This window comes from Stegodyphus dumicola, chromosome 12 (genome assembly GCF_044657685.1).
Source record: "Stegodyphus dumicola isolate Sdum_Otavi_A_Nest chromosome 12, ASM4465768v1".
Classification (NCBI taxonomy): Eukaryota; Metazoa; Arthropoda; class Arachnida; order Araneae; family Eresidae; genus Stegodyphus; species Stegodyphus dumicola.
Genome location: NC_140779.1, coordinates 75,240,286 through 75,266,039, shown reverse-complemented (window position 1 = coordinate 75,266,039; position 25,754 = coordinate 75,240,286). Strand labels below are relative to the sequence as shown.

Below are 25,754 nucleotides of genomic sequence, written 5' to 3'. Positions count from 1 at the left end.
CTAAAATCGTTTGAATATGTCATTTACTACTGAATGACTTTGTTTTACTATTTTTGATATATCTCTCACTGACAATCCGTTTTCAAAATGCTTTAATATAAGCTGACGAATTTCAAAAACCTTTGTATGGATTGCTTTTCCATTGTGCTTTTCCATTGTTAATCATCAAGAGAAAATTAGCAAGCAAAGAACAAATAAAACTAATACTGACTACAAGGAACTCATGAAAAATTTTGAAATTGTTGCATTGTACGTATGAAATATGACAAATTTATAAGATTTATTTTGAGGAGAGTTTTCACTCTTTTTAAACACTTTTTAAAAATTAGTAGTGGCTAAGTTTTGTTTTTGTTTATGATTCGAACGATGGCTTGTATATATGTATTCGAACGATGAAAGACTATTTTACATTTTATTTGACTTATTTCGTATGTTGAGAATTGCTTTGTGAAATGTAAAAATGTAAGTATCCGACTATTACTTAGAGTCATTGTTAAGTTTTCTCACGTCAAAAGAAATCTTAGAATTTTTTCTCTCATGTTAGCGAAGTGGCACCTCGATCTTGGTAAATTTAAAATCTTTCTTTCAGGCGTTTCAGAAGAAAAGTCTGAGAGAACTGGCTGTTTATCACATTAGTTACCGCAACGCCCCAGTACGTTTTTGCTTTAAATTTCATGTTTAAAGACAAAATACTAAAATATCTGATTTATTTATTAGTGTGGCTTAATTTTGTTTATCTTAAATGGATTTAGCATAGTATTTTTACCTATAAAATAGTAAAACAATATCTAGTTTTGGTGTAACAGCTGAATTTTTATCACTAAATTTTTGAAGGTTTCCTATGCCCTAATATCTTTTGAGTCGCTATAGATTATTAGGGAGAAATTAAAATTCTTACGATTATGATGCTTTAAATATATAGAACTATTAAAATGAATCATTACAAGACACGGAACTCAATAGGGGAACTTTGTAATATTCTAAATTTAACTCTGATTATACATTACTATTCTGGACAGTTTACATTAAGTGAATAATTTGAATAGGCTTTAAAAGAGCGTCAAATGTTAATGTCCGTTGTGCGTCTTTTAGTTACTTTCTCTCTCACTCAACTGGATTTTATTCAAATGAACTTGTATAAGATGTCTTCTGTTTTTGCCAGCTTTGCTGATACATGGGGAGTGAGTGTTACACTTTGAAGTGGTGATCTTAAAATAGATCTGCTTAGAATATAACTCACCGAGTTTTAAAATACGCTTTTTTACGCTCGAAATATAGGTTATTCCTTAAATATTGCGTCACTCGCTTTGGCCGATCTTAAGATCTCTTGGATATCCTCCAGGACCTGTTGCACTTTCATCTGCAACCTAACTGCTGTTCTTCTTTAGTAGCACATGCTCTTAATGTGTGCTTCAACTGTGTTTCTTGGCTTCATTTGGCACATTTTACACAGGGGAAAATTTCCTGCTATTTGTGTGGTCGTAGGTATGGGTAGATACTGTATAGGTATAGGTACACCGCGAATATGTGTATAACTGCTCGAAAGTGTTTTAGTGCAACGACTAACGGTTTTGATTCCAGAAAGAAGCATATATCACTGTATTAAAGTAACGCAAAGTTGCGGCTGAAATGTAGAAATTTTGTGGTAATCAGTGTTCTATGATCTCAAAGGAAATATTTGCATGTGGAAAAATTTTGAGGATTATGGGAAAAACCGAAATATTCTAAATGTGTTGCATGAGCTAATTTATTCAGTACAATTTGTTTATATTCAGTACAATTATTTTATTTGTTTATATTCAGTACAATTTGTTTTGTACAATAGTTTATTTAATTTCTAATGTTTTCTGCCATGATATAGAAATATTTAACCGACCATCGGCCGATCATATTCAGCGAACGAGCTGATTGCGTTCAGCTTTCGTTGTTTTACACATGCGCAGAGCAACTATTAGTTTATTACTCCTCAGAAAGTCCTTTATAGAAGCATCCTTCCTTTTAGGCAATAGATTTCGCATTTTTGACGTGATTTTGACCGTGTTCAACGGTCTTGCCTACTTGATCATGCATTATTTTTAAATCCATATTTATTTTCACAAGCATATTTAAATCTAGCCAAACTCAGAATTAAATTCATTTTGATTTTATATAAAAACCCTCTGTGTTTCGAGAAAGAGAGGTACGAGGAAGGACTTTATTCAAGAAGCAAAAATTAATTGAGAACTAAGAATGTTTATTTGTAATTCCGGTGACAAAGTCTTCGTTGTCTTGTTGGTCGTTCATCTGAATAGTTCTTGTAATGTCAAACAAGACAGCTTAGACAAGAGATTGAATTTCGGTTTAGTTGGTTAAATTGATTGGAAGCTTTGTCGCAAAGCAGCCACCAAGCCATAATTCTTTATTTTTATTAATTAATTAATTAATTAATTTTTAAAGAAAGGTAAATTTTTGAAAAAATTAAATTTGGATTGTTTGTTTCTTATATATATTACTACTAAAATCTAGAATCATAATATAGAAATCATAAAAACGCAACACGTTTATTCATCCGTGCAGAAAAAGAGCCACTCGACGATTTAGCTCATAAGAAAACCTTAATCTCAATGCAGAGAATATCTGAACTCCAGTTTATCCTTACGAACGGCATCCTGCAGCTCACTCCAACATTTTTCTGTGTTTTAAGGAATTTGTAAATCTTCAGTTCTTCATAAACACTGGAGCTCGGATTAGGTGGTGAGACGGTACAGGGTCCGAGGTGGCTGAAAGAGCTCTGTGTTGTGAATCATCAAGAAATTGCCTTCAGCTCCGACGTCGCAAGTGAGACCCACAATTCTTAGCTTTAGATAGTACGGAGTGAGAATACTTCCTTATTAGAAATAAGTAATAGGTGTTGCCCGTACTTAACCTTGCTCTACAGTAGAATTTTTCAAACATAAGGAAATATTAGTTATTTCAATAAACAAAAAATGGATTAGACTGATACATCTTAAAAACTTTTAGAACATTTAATTTAACGGGGATCAATAAACATATTTTTACCCTGCTGTAAAAAAATGTTCAATAATGGAAAAATCTGATGTTTTAGTGCAAAGTTTTCACAAAATGCAATAATATTATTGACAATTTAACGTCGTATGGTAATAAATCTGTAATGATATGACAATGGATGGATTGTTCAATTATGGCAAAAGCACACGAGGGCTATCTGCCTAAAGGGAGGGATGCCTTCGTGGAGGGCTTTCTAAGGGAAACTGGCTCGTATACACGTTACACATGGGGAAAACCACGAAAACGCACATGCAGCCAGCCCGTTCGCAGGATTCGAACCTCGGACTGAACTACCAGTGTTCCGTGTCTTTACCGCTCAGCCGCTTGTCCGCATAATGATAATATAGTGTCTTATTACTATTATAATCCAGATTGTGACAGGGTATATTTATGGACTGGAAAATGCGTCTGTTATTCTTCAGGATTAATTGATTAAGGCAAAGCATGCAAGAGCTATTTGCTTTAAGAGTGGGTACCTATGCTGAGGGCATTTTAAGGGAAACTGATTAGTACTTATGTGAGAGAAAAAAAAAGGAAGCCCAATGTAGCTTCCCGGCTCACCAATGAACGAGCGGTAAAGTTCCCGAAGACTGGTAGTTCGGTCCGGGTTTGAATCCCGCGAACGGGCTGGCTGTATGGGGCGTTTTTGTGGTTTTCCCCATGTGCAACGTGTTAATAGGAGCCAGTTTCTCTTACAAAGTCCTCCACGAAGGCATCCATCCCTTCCGTGTAGTGCCTTAGGACGGAACACGTAAATAATGCTAATAATGTAGCATCCCGGATTTTGAAGAAATAACCTATAATCAACGGTCTTATTTACTCCTCGCAGACAGAAGAAAGTTCTTCCAAAGCCTGAATTAGCGAGTCATTTTAGATATACTTTATTTTTTACTAATGCTATTGAAATCTGTGTTTAAATCACCATGCTATGAGAAATTTAGCATCTGTAAGTGAAATACTTGTCTGAGTATTATTTCTTTATGTTTGGAGATTTAAAATGCAACGGAATCTTAACTGGTGATTCACTTAACATTTTACGACATGGGTGCCCTTGAACGCGAAGTTCGTGAATGGATTTCGCGCTGTCACAAATTGTGGGTTTTCTTCCTTGCCACGTTTTTGTTTACAGGCGTGCATGTGCAATCAAAATGTAATTCATTGTTTCTCGTTGCAGGTTGTAGATAAAGTGCTTAATTCAATGGCAAAGCAGAGCTGAGCGGAATATGCAGAGGACAGTTTTGTGCTAGTGATATTTTTGATCCTCGCGAAGCATGGCATCTTGGCGTCCCAAAAAACAGGATAGCCCCGCTAAACGAGAAGGGGGCCCCACATATCCATGGAGCAAACGACGGATGGACAGCGTGGATGAGACAGAAGTACAGACTTTGACTACGGCGGACATCGTTGCTGCCCAGTCTCAGGATTACATAGACGAGAAGGAATTGGAATTCAGGCAAACTATCCAGCATTTGGCCGGTGAGTTGACTTTTATTTTACTTCTCTTATACAAATGAAGTTAAGCTCTGTTAAACTGCTCCATTTTTCTCCAACTTTCTTTTTAGAAAAATTCTATGTTAGTGATTCTTTTGATCCTAACAATTATGTTAGTGTACTATGAGGCATCGCCAGTTTAGGATATTATAATCAAGATTTTTCCACTTTTATTTCAGAAGTATGTATAAATCGGGTATATGGGAGAGGAAGACTTTAAAAGATTACGGTAATGCGTTACACAGGGCGGCAAGTTTTTGCAAGCGGCAAAATTGACTAAAACTATACAGGAGAAACCAAAAAGGATTATTTGGTTAACAAATGATTGCAGCAAAAAATATAATTGGCATAGATTTATCTGTGGTACAGCAAATTTAACTGTTAAGTTTCTTATCACACATTGTATATGATTTATGCTAAGTCCTATTAGCCGACCAACTACCGAATGTTTGCGGTTGTAATGTAGTAAACCGTTGCAAACTGGAATGTCGAACCCATATATTGAATCAGCAGATTCAGACGCGCAATTGTATTTGGAAGGGGGATTTCATCTGTCCTGTTGTATTAATCATTTCTGTTTCTTATTTCGTTTTTGAATGGGTTGTACTATTATAAATAGTTACAAAAAGTTCTCTACAATAGCCATAAAGATACGTATTCATGGCGCATATGTTTATTAATTTATGGACATAATCCGCGCACTTCTCTAAACTCAGATTTGCTTATTAATGTCTTTAATTTGACTATAAATACAACAAAACTTTAAATATATAAACTACAGATATCCGAAACTCAAATTATCCAGATTGTTGATATCCGACTGAGATTTCAGCTATCCAGAGTGCTTGTTCTTTCTAAGCCAACTAAAATTAAGCTATTTATTTATTTAGGTACGTGTTCTTATTTTTTCACTGAAATAAATAATAAAATATTAATAATAAAATAACTTCAATAATAGTGAAACTAAATACTCTGTCATCGATTTTGGAGATATGTGGTTATAGCATAATGCCATAAACCTTTATATGCAAAATCATTATTTTCGGATCATTGTTGATATTTTAAAAATCAACAGCATAATCATCAAGAATTTCTTGAAGCATATCAAAAATGAGTTTCAAACATAAAGTGACTGCAATTGAAGAATATGGCTGATACCATTAGATGGATTCATATGATTTATTGGTACTTTTCCGTTTTGCCGGCGCAAACGATACTCACCAATAATGGTACACCTGATGCCAAACTGAATATCTTCCCTGGTAACTTTTACGCCTCATTTTCAAAACAAGTCGCAGCCGTTTCTTACCAAATTGATTGTTTCTTTCAATACTGGCATGCAATTACAATGTCAGTTAGGATGTAAACACACCGCTCACCCGAAGGCGAAAATATAGAAAAGGCAAAATCAAGGGTTAAATTCATCAATTCTAATGAGAATGCACTAACGAAGTAAAGCACTGCGGTTTTACATAATTTTTGAGTAAGCTATTCGTAAGAATTGAAATAATTCTTGCATTTAAACTTGTATTCCAAAGTAAGATTTCACTTGAAATTAATGTAGATAGTTACTGAGAGAATTATATTTTTGTAGCATAGTTTACATGAGATGAGATCACTTGGGGTCGCGTGATACGAACCGGCGAATCAGGATGTTGAACCATGATAGCATAATAAATTCTTGAATTAATGTCTTTTTACAAATTTATTGTCTTTATTTATTGGCTTTTTACAAAATTTTAAACCATATTAAAATGTTTATGCCTTCAAAATAAAAAATTCTTAGAACTAACATTTGTTAACATTTTTTATGTGTATACTGTATGTTGTCGCCAACAAAGTATGCTTGGCGAGATATGCGCCGGCGAAACGGAAAGGTACCGATTTATTTTATACTATTGTTATATAGCATTTATTGATACAACTGAGAATCTGTGGGATAATACCATAATGCAGCTAATCTTTGGAATATGGTAACAGGTAGTTTGGCGACATTTTGGTAAGGCGATAAAGGTTACTAGCTAGGACTTTAGCAGTGTACATGGATAAAGTCAAGAGTGTGCGCAATGCCATTTTTGTGCAATTCTGGAATGTTTTTTTAAGTGAAAGAAGGTCGACGTGTACATGGATACCGTGTATGTGCAATTCTTAAAAACGCGGAAAGCAGTTTGCGATTCTGCACTTTCTCCTAATTTCGCACCTAATCTTCGTCATCATTAAGCACTTTTGTTCCATAAAAGTTCTAGCATAAGCGTAATTCGGCTAGCAGATTGTTGAAAAAAAATGTTGAGTTAAAAAAAAAAAAAAAAAAAAAATGCTTTTACTTTGTGCTGAACCGTTATCGAATTCACAAAATGTCATATTTGATTTCTCTTTGTTCAATTTTAAAGAAATTACGAAAATTGACAGTTCGATTAAATGATAAATATATTTAAATGCATTATAATGAATTACAGTTTTAATTGTGCAATCTCAATGCAAATTCATTTGGAATAAATCATTCAGATGAATATATTCATTTCGATGAATTTCACTTCATCTTTTCATGTCACTTAGAAATTAATCATTTATATAAGTTTTCATTATCGCCCCCCCCCCCGTGTTGTTGAGAAAGTTATTTTGAACTTAAAAAGGAGTACAGCTCCTTCTTTTTCCTTAATTTGCCATTGTTTCAAAGTAAATGGCGCCTCAGTTTGTCCTTCAAGAAGGAAGCGAAATTCCAAAGAAAATGTTGGCAAACGTAACCGGAATATGTTCCCAGTCGAAATGTTAGACTTTCGAAAGAAACAGGTCAGTGTTATGATTGTATTATCATAATATAATTCAGGAAGAACCATCCAATTACAAATTTTTATAGTTTTAAAATAAACCAAATAGATTGATAACCATTATGTGAATTAAAGGAAAAATGTCTAAGTATAAAAACAATAGGGGCGCTGGGTTGTTGTTTAAAAAGTTGTTTTTTAAAAAATAGTGAAAATGGCGTCTGAACAGCTGAGAGCTTTTTGCGCTGTGTTGTTTCTACGATGCCGTTAAGATGCTAGTTAGACGCTGTGGACCAGATGTTTGATTTTAAACAGTTTGACATCGAAAGTCTTCAAATATTACCACCTGAAACTTCTTCTTTTGGTGGTACATCAAAGATGAGATGTTTGTGCCACTTAAACTCACAAGCCTAGACGAACCTAAAAAAATGCATTTCTATTGCTTTAGAAACAGTTACCGTTCGCTCATCAGAACATGTGTGATAGAAATTTCCATGTAGCTTTGACATTATACTTTCACTAATGGAAGTCATATCGAACATTTATAAATAAAACTTTAGACATTTTCCCTTTTACATTCATATTCTGTATATCGCTATATGTTGTTAATTTTTAAAATTTTAAATCGGAGGATTGATTCTAACTGAATTATAATGCATGTTCAACAGCTTTATTTGCAAACCATTTGTTAGAGCTTGGAAATTCCGTACTCTTGTGTAATCAAATATTTTAAGTAAAACACAATTATAAATGTAGAAGGCATCTATCTGGACTGTGGCAATACTTACCAAGCAGCGTTTTTTCTTGAAAGCAGGGGAAAAAGGGGACATCATTAGGGAGAAAAATGTATTAATTATACATATGAAAAAAGTAATATGCGAATTTCATTTCTGTGTTTTAATATATGTAGCCTTCTGCAACCGCTTAGTCTTGCATCGATTTCTCATGCTCGTCGGAATGTTCAACAGTCTCTAATCAGAACAATACCGAAATCTTTAACTGTCACTTTTTAACTGATTAATTATCACTTTTCTCAGCTCTAACAGCTAATATTGATCCACATTTTAAGAAACTCTCGCTAATTCCTAGGGCAGCTGAATAAAAGCTTGTTTGTAGGTTACTCTTATACAAGCAGAGCCCACCAGCGGCCGAGCGGTAAAGACGCTGAACACTGGTAGTTCGGTCCGAGGTTCGAATCCCGCGAACGGGCTGGCTGCATGGTCGTTTCCGTAGGTTTCCCCATGTGTAACGTGTATACGAGCCAGTTTCTCATAGAAAGTCGTCCACGAAGGCATCCCTCCCTTTAGGTAGATAGCCCTCGTGTGCTTTGGATGGAAGCAAGTAGGATGGTAAATAATCTACTGGGTTAGGTATAATTAAATTGACGGTTCCAAAGGCACGAGGAAATTGTTCTGTTCAACTAAGTCGACTGAAATTTGGTACACGTGATATTCGGATATAGGGAAAAGATTTTCGAAGCCAAATAAAGTATTTCAATTTTTGCCACGACATGGCGTGGTCTTTAGCAAAAACTCAATCCAGATTAGGAAAAACCGTGCTTTTGCTTGAAAATCGTTGATAATTGTCGAAAATAATTTATTGTGGTTTTCCATACCTTTAAAGAAGGAGGAAAGCGTGATTTTAGTAAAAATGTTTTATCACAAATATTTGAACAAAATACACCAATAAATGAGATTAAAACAAGAACATATCAATAAATGTTATTAAAATAAGTCGTAAAACACATTTAAAAATTGGTTTCAGAGTATCTTATGTTTCTCATGAGTATGCCTGGTTCCAGTCATCAGATCTCAATATTTGTGACTTCTTTCTCAGGCGATTTCTGAAAGCTCGTGTTTATGAGAGATGTGTGTCTGACATGAAGCTGAAGACCAGCATAGTGCGAACATATTTTTCACATTCTTCTTGAAATCCTTCTTTGATAACCTTATCTTATAATTTCAGCATGTGGTAAATTATGGTGGACCTCTCACATTGAACAAATGACTTTATAATAGTATTACTCTTGTAGTAAAATTTTGTTAATTTGTATTTTAAACGTCGCACTTATCGCGTAACAGTACCTTTGTTGGCAAGTATTTGACCTTTTTTTCCCAGTCGTAAATTGCTTTGTTATGATCTGAGCCCCATGAGTCGTTGAAACAGCTGAATGTTGGAAGTTCGATTAGGGTACGATCTTAGTCGAACGAGGTGGCTGCGTACTCGGTTTTCATAGTTCACGTGTAATGTGAATACGAACCAGTTCTTCGAAGTCTTTCCTGAAGCCATCCCTCAACCCTATGCAGATAGCCCTCTTGTGCTTTGTCAGATTAAAATAACTTAACCTATCCTCGTTTTGATATTAATATCATGCTTATCAAATTTCGTTCGAATCGGTTGATTAGACCAGTTTTCACATGCCTTTGAGTATCGCCAATTTAATCATAACATTTGATTATTAAACTTTTAAATGTATTTTATTGAGAAGAACTTAGAAGCACGTACCCAAGAGAAGAGACCCACTAGCAGCCGAGCGGTAAAGTCGCTGAACACTGGTAGATCGGTTCGAGGTTCGAATCCCGCGAACGGGCTGGCTACATGGGCGTTTTCGTCGTTTTTCCCATGTGTAACGTGTATACGAGTCAGTTCTCCTTAGAAAGTCCTCCACGAAGGCATCCCTTCCCTTAGGAAGATAGCCCTCGAGGCTTTGCCATAATCACACACACACACACCCAAGAAAAGAATTGGGGTAAAAAATGTTAGAAGTTTCTCACATACATATTATTTTTGTATTCTCCGTTTGTATTTCACAATGTATTACATGGTTTGTGATATTATTTGAATTTTGGTGATTTCTCTAATATGATTTTTTAGAGGTTTGTCGATGGTTTTTGGAAGAACAGTTCAGTAATTAAGTTACTCGCATTCCCCCCCCCTCATTCATCAGCTGCTGAAGTCGTCATAGTTGTCATCATGCTTCAACGCGTAATTTAATGTTTGATCTGACTGTGTTAAACTGTAGTTGCATTAATAATGTAAGTTTACAACTTTAAACATTTCAAAAAGTATTTTAAGTATTAAACAGTAACGATTTTGGTTTAATAGACATTAGCAGAACATTTTTTGAAGATATTTATAACTTGCATCTAAGTTATAAAACTTTTACAGCTTAGAATGTAAAAAAGGTATCAACATAACGGAAAAATAAACTAGATTGCATAACAATCACATTTTGAGCGATAAAATTCAGGATGGTGGCTGCGAGAGGTAAAAAAATGGGCCTCGAAATCATGCGTTTGGAAATTTTATCGCGAAAACAAATGCGTAACAAAAACTGATATACTGGGGGACATCTTTTTATTGCATCTTCTGCGAAATTTCATAGCCTACAAAAAATTTCTTGAATGTTTATAAACGAATTGGATTTATTATGGTAAAGGGCATTAAGGTTAGATGCTTCAGAATAGGGATGCCTTCTTGGAGAATTTTCGAAAGGAATTGGCTTGTATTAACATTAAACATGGGGAAAAACACGAAAATATGCTAGGTATCGAGCTCGGGTCAACCTATCAATATTTAGCGGTTTAATGCATTTAGTCATTGTGAGGGCCCGATTATAAATGAAAGCAAAATACTTTATTCGATGTTATAGAACTCGACGAGTTTGAGAAGTTTTACGAAAACGATAGCTGAACATTAAAATTTGTCGCTGTCTACATTCTAGTTATTATAGGCCTGACTTCAGTTTAACAAAACATATTAAATAGATGAACTTATAGATAATCAAACTTAGTAAATTATTTTTTATCGAAATTTATTTCGTCATTAATGTAGTGCGCTCTCGCAGTGGAAAAATCCTTTGCCTTTATTATTATCAACACTTAAGAAATTGATTTGTGTATGAATAAAAAATTAGCGTAATAATTGTGAAACTGAATAATAATAATTATTATTTTAAAATGGACTTTTTTATTTTTTCATTATGTAACTAACCGTTGAAAATGGCTTAAATAATCCTTTTGTGTTTTCTTTCTTGTATTTATTATTTTGATTAGATGCAGTGAAAGTTTAGAAGTTCCAATGCGCGCTGAGATCAAAGATGAAGGAAATTTAAGTAGTTTCTGAGCTTTAATGCTGTTTATGATATTGAAAGAGAATCCCCAAATTAGCATGAACAGGAAACGCACCAGTTAAAAGCTAAGAATAATAAATGTTATGTTATTTGTCTGGGGGAGGGTTAACTGCAGATTTAAGAAATGGGGATAAAATTGTCCACGAGGAAAACCGTAAAAAAAAAATAACAACGCAAGGAAAATAGTTTTTGAGGAGAATTATCCTTGACTAGTCTCACAAACGGTATATGGCTAGTTTTGGAGTTATTGCAGTTTCATCCGTGGTTTGAGTTAATGGCAGAAAGGGGTAGTTAAGTAGGTAGTTTCACATTCTTCCCCATCTATAGTGAAAATATGAGCGAGTTTCCCTATTTAAGTGTTTCACAAAGGCAAAGCACTTCCTAGACAGCTAACTTTAAAATTATTTGTCATAACAATGATATGAGTAATAATAAGTACTTTTATTGCTAGTAATCTAGAAGCATAAAATCTTGCAGTTAAATGATACGATCATTTTAGGGATGATAAACATGATCTTTTTATCTCTTGGTTAATCTTATACAAATTTAAAATATCGTGGCATAATAAGTTTATTTTACTGACGTTGTTAGCTTGTGAATGGTTAAATTATTCATTGGAGACTCATTCAGGTCTTATATATCAACGATTTTATGGACGATATACCTTTGAAATATGTGGCAAATGATTCTAATATCCGGCTGGTAGTACGCCCATTAGCGGCCGAGCGGTAAAATCACTGAATACTGGTAATTCAGACTTAGTTTTATCAATTTCAGGCAAAGGGGCAGGCTGCATGGGCGTTTTCGTGGTTTTTCCCATGTGTAACGTGTATACGAGCCAGTTTTTTATAGAAAGTCCTCCACGAAAGCATGTCTTCTTTAGGCAGATAGCCCTAGTGTGCTTTATAATCAACCAAACCAAATAAAACGGCTGGTAGTGCAGCGATATTAATGACGCGGAGTAAAACGTTTCAAGGTATTCAGAATGAACCAAGTTATTTATGTGACAACCGTAAACACATTTAACTCTAAATTATCAACAGTGAAAGCCAATCGGTCAAAATCGCTGAGCAATGGTTAGTTTGAGCTGGGTTTTATTACAGGCAAACGGAGTGGCTGTTTGGGCTTTTTCGATGTTTTTTTTATGTATAACGGGACTACAATGCAACTTTCCTTAAAAAGGTCTTTCACGTAGGCATCCTTCTGTTAGGCAGATAGTTCCCGAGTGCTTTACAATTATCAAATAAACCAAACCAAATCAACAACGAAAATAGAACTTAGTGAAAATTGGCGCATCGTAAGTTATACCGAAAGAAATTTTAAAACAATGTTTACGAATATAGGATTTAAGTATGCACAAAACTACATAGCTATTTACAATAATAGACCTTAAAAATATAATATAATTTTCTGGAAATTTTGTAAATTGTTTTTAAAATAATTTCCAATACTAGCCAATGATTTAAAGTTGTTCATAATTCTGCGTAAGTATTAAAAAAATAGAGAAACAGTTGCTTGTCCTTTGTTTATGTGTGGCATAATTGGGTTAGTTGGGTAAAGCAATATTAAGTTTTAATTAAATATGTTTATTAGGCTTGAGTAAAAAGCGAAAAATTGAGTTTCCACTGATAATTTTATTTTTAATCGATAAACACAATTTATTTAATAAAACCAGGAAGTAAGGATGTAGCATACATAACATACACGTTTCATTTGCTAGCTATAAACATCCGTAAAGTGTATGTGACTAAAATTTACATAGTAAGTTTAGCAAGGTTCGTGAAAGAATTTGACCTCGGAACAAATAAATGAGTTTTCTTACCATGTGCCCTTGAGACGAGTAGACTCGATCGTTTGTATATATATTTTGTTTTGTTGAATCCAGTCATTTGATGCGTGAAAAATGTCGAACTTTTGGAATGTACCTTTTTATATAACTACACGTGATTTGAAGTTTCGAATCCTATCCAAATAGGCTCAAGTCCAAACATTATTTACAAGAAATCTGTTTTGAAGTGCGTTGTATATTCTACCTTATACATTATAACATTCCCAAAGGGTCATAATTTAAAAGTGGGCACTAATCTAAGTGCTGTGCAATAAAATAATGACATTATGCCATGTGTAACAAAAACAGAAGCAAACGAATTTTTCCCAGTCTTGGGATCTTTTAAAACAATACGAATTTAACTTGAATTTTAGTGATACAAGTTAAACATTTCTGATATTAAAAAAAAAAAAAAAAAAAAAACTGTATGGTCTTTGGGGACTATCATAACTATCACATGTGAGTACCTGTGAGACATCTATAAAAGGTGATTAACTGGGTGTTTGAAGTTTTAGCTACTGAAATATCCTTATGCATTTTCTGTTTAAGGGCAGCTTTTAACTCAGCAGAACACCATTTGGTAGTGTCTAATGTCCAGCAATTCATCCTTCCGTCATATGCGAAGTATTTCCATTTGGGAATAACTCTGGTGAGCATGCAAGTTAGTTCAGGGCTTTTGCTTTGACATGCATTGTCATGAGTGAGAAAAGAAGAATTTTGGTTGGCAGTTTTCACTACGATTATACATACGAAATGCGTCTGCAAAATTTATATCTTAAAAGTCGTTTCCATTGGGGGTTTATCTGAGCTAACGAACACAACTGATGTAGCCGACCCATCTCCAAAACCAGGTTTCACCTATAGGGCAGCAAGTTGAAAAATCTGAACTCCAGGCATAGCGGAACTAGTCGACACATATAGAACTGACTCCGTCAGATAAACCCCAGTGGGAACGGCCCTTTAAATTAACTGTGAAGTTTCTTCTTTTATACTTGTGTTTAATATTTCGTTCATAAAGAAGCTTGATCTTTTAAGAAATGGCGTAGAAAGCGGTTAGATTTAGAATTAAAATATTAAGCCATAAATATTTTTGCGTCTTGTCTGTGGTATTTTGACTCTCACGTCTGAGTTTTGTTTTATTGCTTTATATTCGACGTGACTTACGCTTCGTTCTTATGCATATGACAATTTAATAGTTACACTTTGTCTTGCTTATTAAAGCAAGTTATTGGAAGTGAGAAAACGGTATTTTTTACTTCTTGTTGTTTAAAAGTTGAAATTGGGACGAACGGTTGTCGCGTTAGCTCAAAATATAAGCATAGCTTTTGGTAAAGGTGCAGTTGGAAAAAGGAGTTCTTCGTGAGTTTTTGTGAAATAATCAGGATATATGAAACATGAAGATGCATTACAGTCTGCGAATTTTAAATGCAGTCATTTGGAGAAACTTGAAAAGCTATACCGGGAAAAAACCGTTTAAAATATACTGAAAGAGTTTGGAGTTTTACCATCTCCGGAAATCGTTTTCTCACGGTAGCGGAAGTTCTAGAAAAATTGATTATCCCTCTAATTAATAAAGCAACAAGTGCATGAGCAATCTAAAATGCACTTTTTATGGCTAGTGAGGAATAAAAGATTCATTTTTGACATTCTTAATATAATCATAAAGACATTCTTAGGTAACGTACAAGGATTTTCTATGACGAGGGAAAAGTGTAAACAAAATTACTTCTGACATTGCGGAACCTTGTTGATTTTTTTCAAAATCCTAACCTCCACTAGAAGGTTATAGAGTTTAAGGTTTGGAGCTGGGCAAATAGTCTAATTTTACGGCTTTCTGGGACATCGAGCAGAAAACATAGCAGAATCTCACAACTGACGGATTAGAACGAAAACTAGTCTATTAACCATGTATCTCAAAAGCATAACCCGAAAAACTGTAGGAAAACTACGAGTTGGGTATCGAAGTTTTACTTAATCTTGCATATTCTTCTGATCGATTCGATCCTTTCTGTCATTAGACAACTTCCTGAAGGAGAAATATTTTCGAGGAAAGCAGGACGTGGCAGAGAAGTTTGTGAATTTCAGAGAACAAGATTATTACTATTCTCGGATAAACTCGTTCTTTCATAGTGGGGGAGATAACCATCCAATAAACGAATTTTCCTTGATTTTTATCCTTTACTTACGTTCTATATATGTAGATGATGCCACCTTTAGGAAATATTGCATCTCTAATTAAGAATAAATCATTGGAAAATTCCCATTTTCAGATGTGCCATTTTTTAATGTTCCATGTATCACAGCATTGTCAAACTGTGTCAATACTGTTATGAATGTAGATAGTTTAACGTTTGCAAAATCGATCTGGGATTGTTTGATTGATAATAACGGTGTGACTAAATTTCTCACAACGTGCCTCACGAGTAACCGAAGACCGCTGAATAGTGGTAGTTCGACCCGGTTTGAGTTCGATCCCAGGCAAACGGACTGGTTGCATAGTTAGTTTTCATGGTTTTTCCCTGTTTGTAACGTGAATACGAGCTAGTTTCAACAGAAAATTCTCCGCGAAGGCGTTCCTCCTCTTAGGCAGGCAACCCTCGTGCTTTCGTCATACTCAAATAATCTAAACTTGCCCCAATATATAACATTTGTGTCTTGAAAAAATGTGTTCCAATAACTACAAAAAATTTTGATTCCAGAATGTGACATTTCATTTCTAGATCAAATATTATCTGTCTATGCAAAGAGTAGTAGCAACCTGGGTATCTAAAAATAATCGAATCTAAATTAAGTGTATAATTATTTCGGCCTGGCGTTCTGATTCTCCATTCACTGGTAAACAGTTCTGTATGTGAGTTTATTTATCTTTCTGTACTGCTACGGTACATCATTGTTCGTAAAAAAGAAATAGGGCATCTAATAATTGCGCAACTTGAGGTTCTTCATTGTCTACATTAAAAGCATTGGCGCCGCCCAAACACTTGCATTCGAGCCATGAGACATCATCTCCTGTTGTGTAACTGAAATTGATTCCAAGTTTCTTATATCCCACTTTCCACTTGCCATGACGTGTCATATTGGAAAAGATCCCAGAATTGTGTACCTGCACTACACGTGGAAATACATTCTTTCCCGTGTCATTCAGTTGGGAAGACAGGGGTTCATTTGGATGTTTGCCGAAACGCCCCTGAGGTTGCGGTTCATTTGGTCGGGGAAAACGGCGCCCGGATTTTGTTTTACTTTCCTACGGGATCCTGCAATTTTCAGTTTTGTATTGATCACAGATTTGTTAGGGGTATGAATTTTAAAATGTATTTTCTCCTATCTCGTAGCATGCTTTCGCGGTATGACGGTAGCACACTCGTATTCGAGAGGTCCAGCTTCGAGTCCTGCCTACATTGCAAATTTTTCACATCTCCTGCTTGAAAAAAACATCGACACTACACTGGCGGCCGAACTAAAACGTGGTGGACAATAATTCGTCACCACCATGATTAGTGGCTGAGACCTCTAATCACCTGTCGCCTTTTAAAAGGGGATTTTCTCCTTTCTTCGAGCATTCCTTCGTGGCGTAACGGTAGCACACTCGCCGCGTATTCGCGAGGTCCAGGCTGGAGTCCCGGTGAAAGCAATGTACATTTTTTCACGCTTAAAAAAAAATAAATTGGAAGCTTTCAGATTTTACGTTATACTCAAACGGGCTTTTTTTTTAGCGTTTTATGTGTTACCTTTGTTTATTAAATATCATATTCATCGCACTTAAACCATAAAATTCAATTCAACAGCAATATCGCAAAATAATTTTAAAATGAGCATATCTTTAGAATTTCTGATACACAGTCTCGCGCGCTGGAGAAAAATGGGTTTTTTCTTTTTTTCCGTACATTGCTCACTTTGAAATCGTTGTTTCTTAGTCAAAAATTCGTTAAAGTGATACAAAATATTAAATAGATAATAAAACAAATTCCAAATTTGGGTTTCCTGTTGTCCATATTCGGATGGAAACGTACGTTATTCAAAATTTGGTGGCTCTAGGTGCCGTTGTTTTATCACAATGCGAGAAACGAAACATACATTTATGCAGATTTTTCATTGTTTAATTTCTTTAACTATAATACAGGTAATATTTGGTGGCAACGGTTTGAAAAGTGAACCGACATTTATTGTGAGCCAACGGAAAATGCCAAAACGAAATTAATAGCCCTTCTGGGCTAACGCCTTTGGGCCAAAAACCATCATGCTTAAAAATAAAAAAGAAATAAAGAATAAATTTAAAAAAACGTAATGACTGTACAAGTTGTAATTAGGGAAATAACAACATTATTGATTAATATAAAAAAAGAAGAAAATTATTAGAAAATCAAGGTAATGAAGCAAATTATGCTTCATTACCTTGATTTGTATACCTCAACTTGCTTAACACGGGGAATACTAAAATCTTCGTGTAATGCAAGTTGAGATGCCAACGGCATTAAAATTGTAAATGATAAATAAATGTGTGGGTCACTGAAGCTCGTAATACTATTAAGATATATTTTTTAAGTCATTTATTTTGCCAACCAAGGAAAAAAAAAATGTGTAACGAACCCAAACCGGAAAAGTAATTCTTGAATATGAGCACAAATGTATGCATGGAAAATATCAGCAAATATTGAACCGAGGAGATTTCTCATACCTAATCTTTCTATTGTCGTTCAAAAAAACGAAATAGTCCTGATTTAGAGAAACTGTGTCTCTTAAACATTTAAGTACATGAGAGTAATATCTGTTTGTGACAGTTTAAAGAATATTTAATGTAATTCTGCCGATTTAACACATTGATATGGTAACACATAACAGAGCCGGAACCAAGGTTTACCCCGCCTGGGGATAATTTAAGATTTTGCGCCCATATTTGCATGTTCTATAACGGTAAAGACTAAAACGGTATTCTATAACGGTGTTGATTAGAGTTTTTCAATGAACTATATAGATTTAAATTTTTTTTTTCCATGAAGCGTTTAAACTGAAAACATGTCTATGCCTTTTTTTCAAATAGAAGGTTTGGAAATATCCGAGTTCGATTGGCTGGGAATAAGTTTGTTTGAATACTTCTATTCTTACGACAGTGTCAGTGGTGCTTACGGTATAAAAAGAACGAAAAAGAACTGTATATGCGAACCAGTTCTTTCCTGAATGATAGGGTGGTGACTTTTTCAACAAGCTGATTTATCTATTTTTTGAATGCAGGCTCTTGGGTACATCATATTGATAAGTAGTTTCAAAGTTTCATTATATTTTGCTCAATAAAAATTATTTTTTATATTTTCGAAAATTTCTTATTGTATTTTATAATCAAATTTATACCCGAAAGAAGTTTAGTTGGTACAAATCCTGGACTTTCACAAGAAAAGCTAATCATTGCTCCATTTAATAATACATCTTTTAAAATACCTGTCGTTGTCCAGAGTTAGTTAATTATTTCTTATGCTTGTTCTCATTCTATTTAGATTCTGTACTGTAGGGTCATTTATTCCGGATGCATAACACGAGTTGTTTATGAAGAGTGCCAGGATACTGTTTCGATTTAAAAATAAATATATGAACCATTTACATGTTTATTAGCCCAAATGGCGCTAGACGAGAAGGGCTAGTCTAAAAATGGGATTTTGCGTTGAATCATTATAAAAGTCTGAATCAGTTTTCAGATAGTTGGCACCAATTATTATCGCCCTGCATTATATTCTAAAAAATTAAATAATAAAGAATCTGCATGAACGTTTGTATGTTTCTCGCATTGTGGAAAAACAACGGTACTTAGAGCCATCAAATTTTGAATAATTTAGTTCTCCATCCGAATATGAATGAGGACCTGGAAGCCCGACTTTGGAGGTCTTTTTATTGTCTATTTCATATTTTGTAAAACTTTAACGAATTTTTGATTAAAAACTTCATCGATTTTAAAAAGAGCAGTGTCAACAACAGTGTAGGGAATAAAACATTTCTATTTCCAGTGTGCAAGACTGTTATGTCGGAAATTCTAAAGAAATGCTTTTTTTAAAAATTTTCATTCCAACGTGGCGTTAGCCCGAATGCTCTCGAAATATGTATATGTCTGTAAATGAAAAAAACGCCCGTTTGGAAATAATATAAAATATCTGGAAACTTTAATTTTTTTTTTTTACTTGTGTAAAATTTTTTTACCCAAAAATATTTGCTGAGTAATACACTTTAGTTGTTAAAGAAGTAAGATTATCAATAAAATTTCACCACTTTTATATATTTTGTAATAGACGATCGAAAGATTTGATTCCAAATTCATTTTATTTCGATTTCTGCTTTATTATGGTATTACCGAAAAATATATGCTTTGTACGTAAGTAGACGAGAACAGTGTCTGCTGTAATCAATTATAGATCTCTCTTTCAGTCATAGCCACCAGTTGTACAAACAATTTTATTAAAATTCAGCCCTCCCATTCTCATCTACTTTGTCAACATGCTGTTTTCGAGCACTGATCAGCCAGATGGCGAGCTGCTGTTGTGACCTGGCTGGTAACTGTTGCAGTAGTTTAACTGTTGCAGTTGTTTCTGAAGTTACGTTGCGCATTTTAAGTCATTTTTAGTGTAAAATGTTTTTAACATTTAATAACTTATTTGTTGGTTATCCCAAGTTCGGCATAGATATGATCTCTTCGTTATGTGTGTGAAACCCAGTTGCGGAAGCTTACCTCTGCTGAGTACACGCGTAGAGGGTAGATGGAAAATGTGATACAGGATCAACACATGTTGCTCAAACCGATTTCTTCATGTGCCGGTGTCTTTTTCTTTGTATGTATCCTAAAATTAATAATTTAATTAAATTTTCGCTCTCTTGATTGTGTACCGCCACTAATTATAATCCTTGGCTACGTTATGCAATGTTGATTCCATGCCGATATCGATCCTATGCTGGTGTCAATTCTTCTATGTCATATCGATTTTATACTGAGTCCACCATTGACCAAGTGTTAAAACCGTTCAACACTGATAATTCCGACTTGGGTTCGATTCCAAGCAAATGGGCTGCCTGCTTCGGCGTTTTTGTGGTTTTCCCCCGTATGTAACAATATATACGGGCTATTTTTCCTTAGAAAGTCCTCCACGAAAGCGTCCCGTCTCTTAGGCATGTAGCCCTAGTGTGCTTTCCCATAATCGAAGTAAACCAAAACAGATTCCATACCGTGCTCAGGGCTTGATGTAGAGAATTTTGGGAGAAAGAAGAAATTAAAAAATTTGCGAAGGGAGTAATGGAAATCGTAAATGATAAAAGGATGTTATTGGAATTTAAGTTTCAGCGTAGAATGAGCTGGTGTATTTATGCAATTTGTGATGTTTATTATTTTTATTTTATAACCCTTTCTTTTTAATTTATTATTTTGTTTATATGGTGTGATTGTTTAAAGGCTGCGGAAGCATTGTCATTTATCAGTCATTTATTTTTATGTTGTTTTGTTTTCTTTTTAAAAAATTTTTTTTTGTTACTGTACCCCAGGGCCTGGTTTCCCGGAAGTTATTTAGATTTAGGTATTTAATTCATTGTCAGTTTAATTGTAGTTCGTGTGTGATACGACCGAATCACTGTTTGCCTTCGTTTGTTGTTTGATGGATCTGACTCAACAGCCATGCAGCCGGGAAATTACGGCCACGTGGGCTGGGGATTTGCCCCTTAATATTACAGTGTTCAGGGGTGGATAGTGCTATCGTGGATTAAGGAAATTTCAAGAGGCGCTGGTAGTTTAAGTTCAGCTCGACATTTGATGTCTTTTGTGTAAAAGCGGATGAAACATTAATCATAGTTTCAGGATTCAGAAAACAACAACAATAAAATCATTGGGAGAAAAAAAAAATAATCCCCATTTCCCGGAAAAAAAAAAAAAAAGTCGAAAGATAAACTAATGGGAAACATATCGTATTAAACTCACCGTCTTAATAACATACATTTAACTAATTCTTTACCGCACAGCATAAAAGCGAGAAATTTTGATGTCTGGCCAATCAGACAATTTCATACGAATGCTTTGTCATAAAGATGTTCATACGAATGCTTTGTCACCTTTTATGCTAGCCGGCGAGTGTTCGCTCAGACAAAAGCCATTACATAAAAGTAACGTTACCTTAATGAAACGTGCTTTCTCCGAGTTATAAACTTAACTTCATAATGGTGATGGCACCTTTATGACAGAGATTTCGCCAAGACAAACCATCATGAAGATGCTCTGACACAGAAGTACCGGCATTTTGACGAAAGCTCCTTTCTGCAAGTTATAGGCTGAATTCCATAAAGGTGCTACCACCTTTATTCACTCCGGTGACTATTCATTAAGAGAAATAAGGACCTTTACATGGACATCCAGGCGTCCTGATGAAGGCTGCATACTGCATGGTATAAGGTGCAGGCACCTTTGTGTCTTAATGTTGGGGCAACCTTGTATCTTGACGTATAATGGCCTGCTTGTGGAAAGGTAATGGCACCTTTTTGCATGTTGGCCGTGCCGATCAAACCTTTCGCATCTGTCCCTGACCGCGTTGATGATTTGCCGGTGTCGATCGTACTTGTTGGCGATCATACTTCTTGACAACTCTCTGAAGGTGACAAAATGCACTAAGCCTCTTACTCATTAAGTCATTATCAAAATATTTTTTCGTGCTTACCATCATCATACGTCGGTAACTATAGCTTGTTTCTTTAAAGCTAGGGCTTCAAGGCCGTTGCCACTGTATTATATTTGCGATAATAACGCGTGTCATCGTCATCACGCAGAACTTATTTTCTTCACCTTATTTGATACTGTAGCTCAACTTAGCCTTCATTTATGCACTTTTTCGAACCATCTCCCGCAGCTGTCGGTCGCATGGTTACGAGGTAAGTCGAGAGGTGAGAAATGACTTCCTATAGTAAACTAATAGATTGTTGTCGGTTATATGTCAGTACACAAAAATAGACGCAATCCGATCATCGGCAGACGTACAGCCAACACCGTCTCGAAAGATAAGTAACTGTCTATAGAAGGTGTTGGTACAGCCCGATTAGACCACAAATAAGAACTAGAAAGACCCAACGAAAGGCGATTTTGTTAAATTTTTATGATTGACACTACCGATTCGACCATATTTTTATAATATGATTTTTAAATTGTTATCATGCGCATAGTTCATGCCTATTTACACTTTTTATATTATTCTTCAGCTCTGATGCTTCAGTTCAGTCGCTATGTGTAATCATTTCTTCAAAAGTTGTAAAATGTTTGTTATGAGAATCCGCAAATGAAAATTTATGTTACTTGCTCATTTTATTAAAATTTTTGGTACTTTTCCGTTTTGCCGGCGCAGCCGATAAAGTCGCCAGCAATGGTACAACTGATGCCAAACGGAATATCCTCGCTGGTAGCCTTTTGCGCCTCATTTTCAAAACAAGCCCCAGCCATTTCTTATCAGATTGATTGTTTCTTTCAATACTGGCATACAATTACATAGAATTTTTACCAGATAGTTCAATTTTATGCCCTAAGGCCCTTCGCGGTAATTAAGTCAATTATGATGCAATCACACCGCACACCCGAAGGCGAAAATATAGAAAAGGCAAAGTCAAGGGTTAAATTCATCAATTCTAACGAGAATGCACTAGCGAAGTAAAGCACTGCGATTTTATATAATTTCTGAGTAAGCTATTCGTACGAATTCAAATAATTCTTTCATTTAAACTTGTATTACGAATTAAGATTTAACTTGAAATTAATGTAGATAATTACTGAGATAATTAGATTTTTGTAGCGTAGTTTACGTGAGATGAGATCACTTGGGGGTCTCGTGATATGAACCATAAAAGCATAGTAAATTCTTGAATTAATGTCTTTTGACAAATTTATTGTCTTTATTTATTAGCTTTTTATAAAATTTTAAACTATATTAAAATGTTTATGCCTTCAAAATAAAAAATTCTCAAGAACTAACATTTTTTAAAATTTTTTATGTGTATCCCGTATGTTGCCGCCAATAAAGTCTGCTAGGCGAGATTTGCGCCGGCGAAACGGAAAAGTACCAAATTTTTATTGGCATAGATGGAAACATTATTATTTTCGTACATTCATTACTATTGCAAACCAGCCGAAATAAAATTGCAACCATTCTTTACGTTATTTGAATACGGCAAAACACACAAGAGCTATCTGCTTAGGGGGAGAAATGCCTTCGTGGCGATCTTTGTAAGGGAAATTGGCTCGCATTCTCGTTAAACATGGGGAAAAACCGCGAAAATCAAATATGCAGCTACCCCGTTCGCTTGGGATCGAATATGAGTCGAAATCACAGCAGCCGGCGGTCTTAACCACTCGGCCAGTGGTGGAGCAGATTACAAGCATTGAAGAATGTATATAAACTATTTTATCTAAAAACACACAGCTCGTCAGGAAATTTTAGAATAAAAATATTAATTTATAAGCTGCAGTACTACTTAAATTTATCAAAAAAGAAGTCACCATTTATTATAGTCGAATTTGTCCACTCACTTGGTGGGAATAAACATTGTTTTGTTGTGTTTAATTATTTTTATTCTTAGAAATACTGTATTTACCAGAAAAGCCTCATGGTAGTATTATTGATATAAGAATTTCCCATACGTCAGAGTCGCTTCAAGATATATTACATGAAGAAAATTATACAAGGGGTCGAAGAGTCCAGATAGCTTCTATGTCATGCTGTACTGAATTTTAAAGCTGTTCAGTTGTGAAGCGAAAGTAAAAGGATGTTTTCACTCCTACTGAGAAACTGAAATTCATAAACTACTGAAGGCCTAAAATGATTTTTCTTTCTTTTCTCTTTCTCTCTCTCTCTTTTTTTTCCCCTTGTATGTGTGTGTGTGTGATTTTCGTGCTATTAAAAATCGTAAATGTCGGTCATTAGAATGCATTTAATGTATGGAAGTCGATCAAAGTGTCTGACAAGTTGCCTTCCCTTCACCTCCGTCAGTTATGCCCAGACGAACCCCTAGACAGAACACCTACGTCTGATAGCTGCTATTTAAGAAACTAGTCTGAGCTCTCTCTCTTTCTTCTCCAGTCCCACGCGCGTTTTTAAAAGTTGTTTTTTACTAGCAACGTGCCAGGTTCTGTTTAATTTTGACTTTATACTTTCTCTACTGTTAATAAATAAACCTAACTTGGTATAGTTACAGCCGTCTGTTTTTTTAAAATTATTTATTTAATAACTACGACAATCACCATACACAGATTGAAACAGGAATTGAAATGGATTCCTACAGAGATTGACAATGGACACAGATTGACAATTCCACCTACACAGATTGAAAATGGATAAAGAGAGGGAAGAAGTGAAGTTTATTATCCTAGACGCGTATATGTTTCTATTTAAAACACTTCACTGCTTTAAAGTTCAAGAAATTCTCGACAGTAGCACGTTACACTACTGAAGATGTGAATTACTGTAAAGAGCAAAATGTATACAAGTATGCTGTGAAAAAGGAAAGTAATTAATGATAATTATATTATTTTTCCTCTTAAGATCACAGCTGCGAAAAAATAGCATATACAACCAGATCTGTAATGAATACATGCTAATATATTGGAATAAAACTAGGGCATTCAAATATGGCCAAGCCTGCTGGATTTTTACGGCGCACATAAGTGACTTTGAATATTTATTCTGTTGCATGTTACCTCCACCTCCCTGATCGATGTGGTTAGTGGTACCGGCAGCCATATCGTTGGGCGCGAATTCAAATCTCTACTTGTTTGCAAATGCTTAGTGTTTTTTTCGGCATAGGTGACATTTAAAATACCACCGAGCCGAAAGTTCCTTCAAGTTGATGAAGAGGAAGAAGGGCGGAAGATTTTTGGGTACATCTATCCGGGGGTTCTCATCAAAATTGCGACAGAGCTGGGCAAACTGTTTTTCTCGTTTGTAAGGTGCCCAAGGCCTCGGCCAACAGGACGCGCTTTCTCTTCCTCTTGGCCATGATGAACTCGTGGTCCTGATGTGGTTTATATTTTGATCAAAAGGATAACAACCGAAAAATGTGCCACCTGCAATGTAATAAGAGTTTGATTCATCAGCCATCTGTGGCGTCTGTGATAGTCTTCAGAAAGCAGATGCCTCAGTCCTTAGAACAAAGGATTGTAGTCTTCGTTTGTAGGGGAAGGAGGATTTCGAAAGTTCCATATTTTCCATGCTTCGTAAATAATATAGAGAACAATGTTTTTCACTTATAGTGAATATTTAATGTTCCTAGTAAAAACAGTTTCCTGAAGGCTGGTGGAAACGCACTGCAGCGTCTAGGGATTATTTTGCATAATGACATATTTTGGAATTATGTAACCATTTCATTTTTTGAATCATTTCATTCATATCTGAACGCTTTAGTATTTTGCATTACGTCTTATATTTTGTACAAAATATACAATGAACTGCTTCGAACAATTCATGACGATTTGGAAATGATGCTTTTCTAAAGAGTA

General features: G+C 35.0%; 1 protein-coding gene across 7 annotated transcripts in view; it reads left to right on the top strand.

The window, feature by feature from the left end:
* The window catches only part of Msp300 (Muscle-specific protein 300 kDa), a 513,656-nt gene that overhangs the window by 12,033 nt on the left and 475,869 nt on the right, over window positions 1–25,754 (top strand). For all 7 annotated transcript variants that reach the window (XM_085806588.1, XM_085806589.1, XM_085806592.1 and 4 more), the window contains exon 2: window positions 4,223–4,524. In XM_085806588.1, coding sequence (XP_085662714.1) covers window positions 4,320–4,524 — 205 coding nt within the window. In that variant the 5' untranslated portion in view covers window positions 4,223–4,319. The remainder of the gene's footprint in view (window positions 1–4,222; window positions 4,525–25,754) is intronic.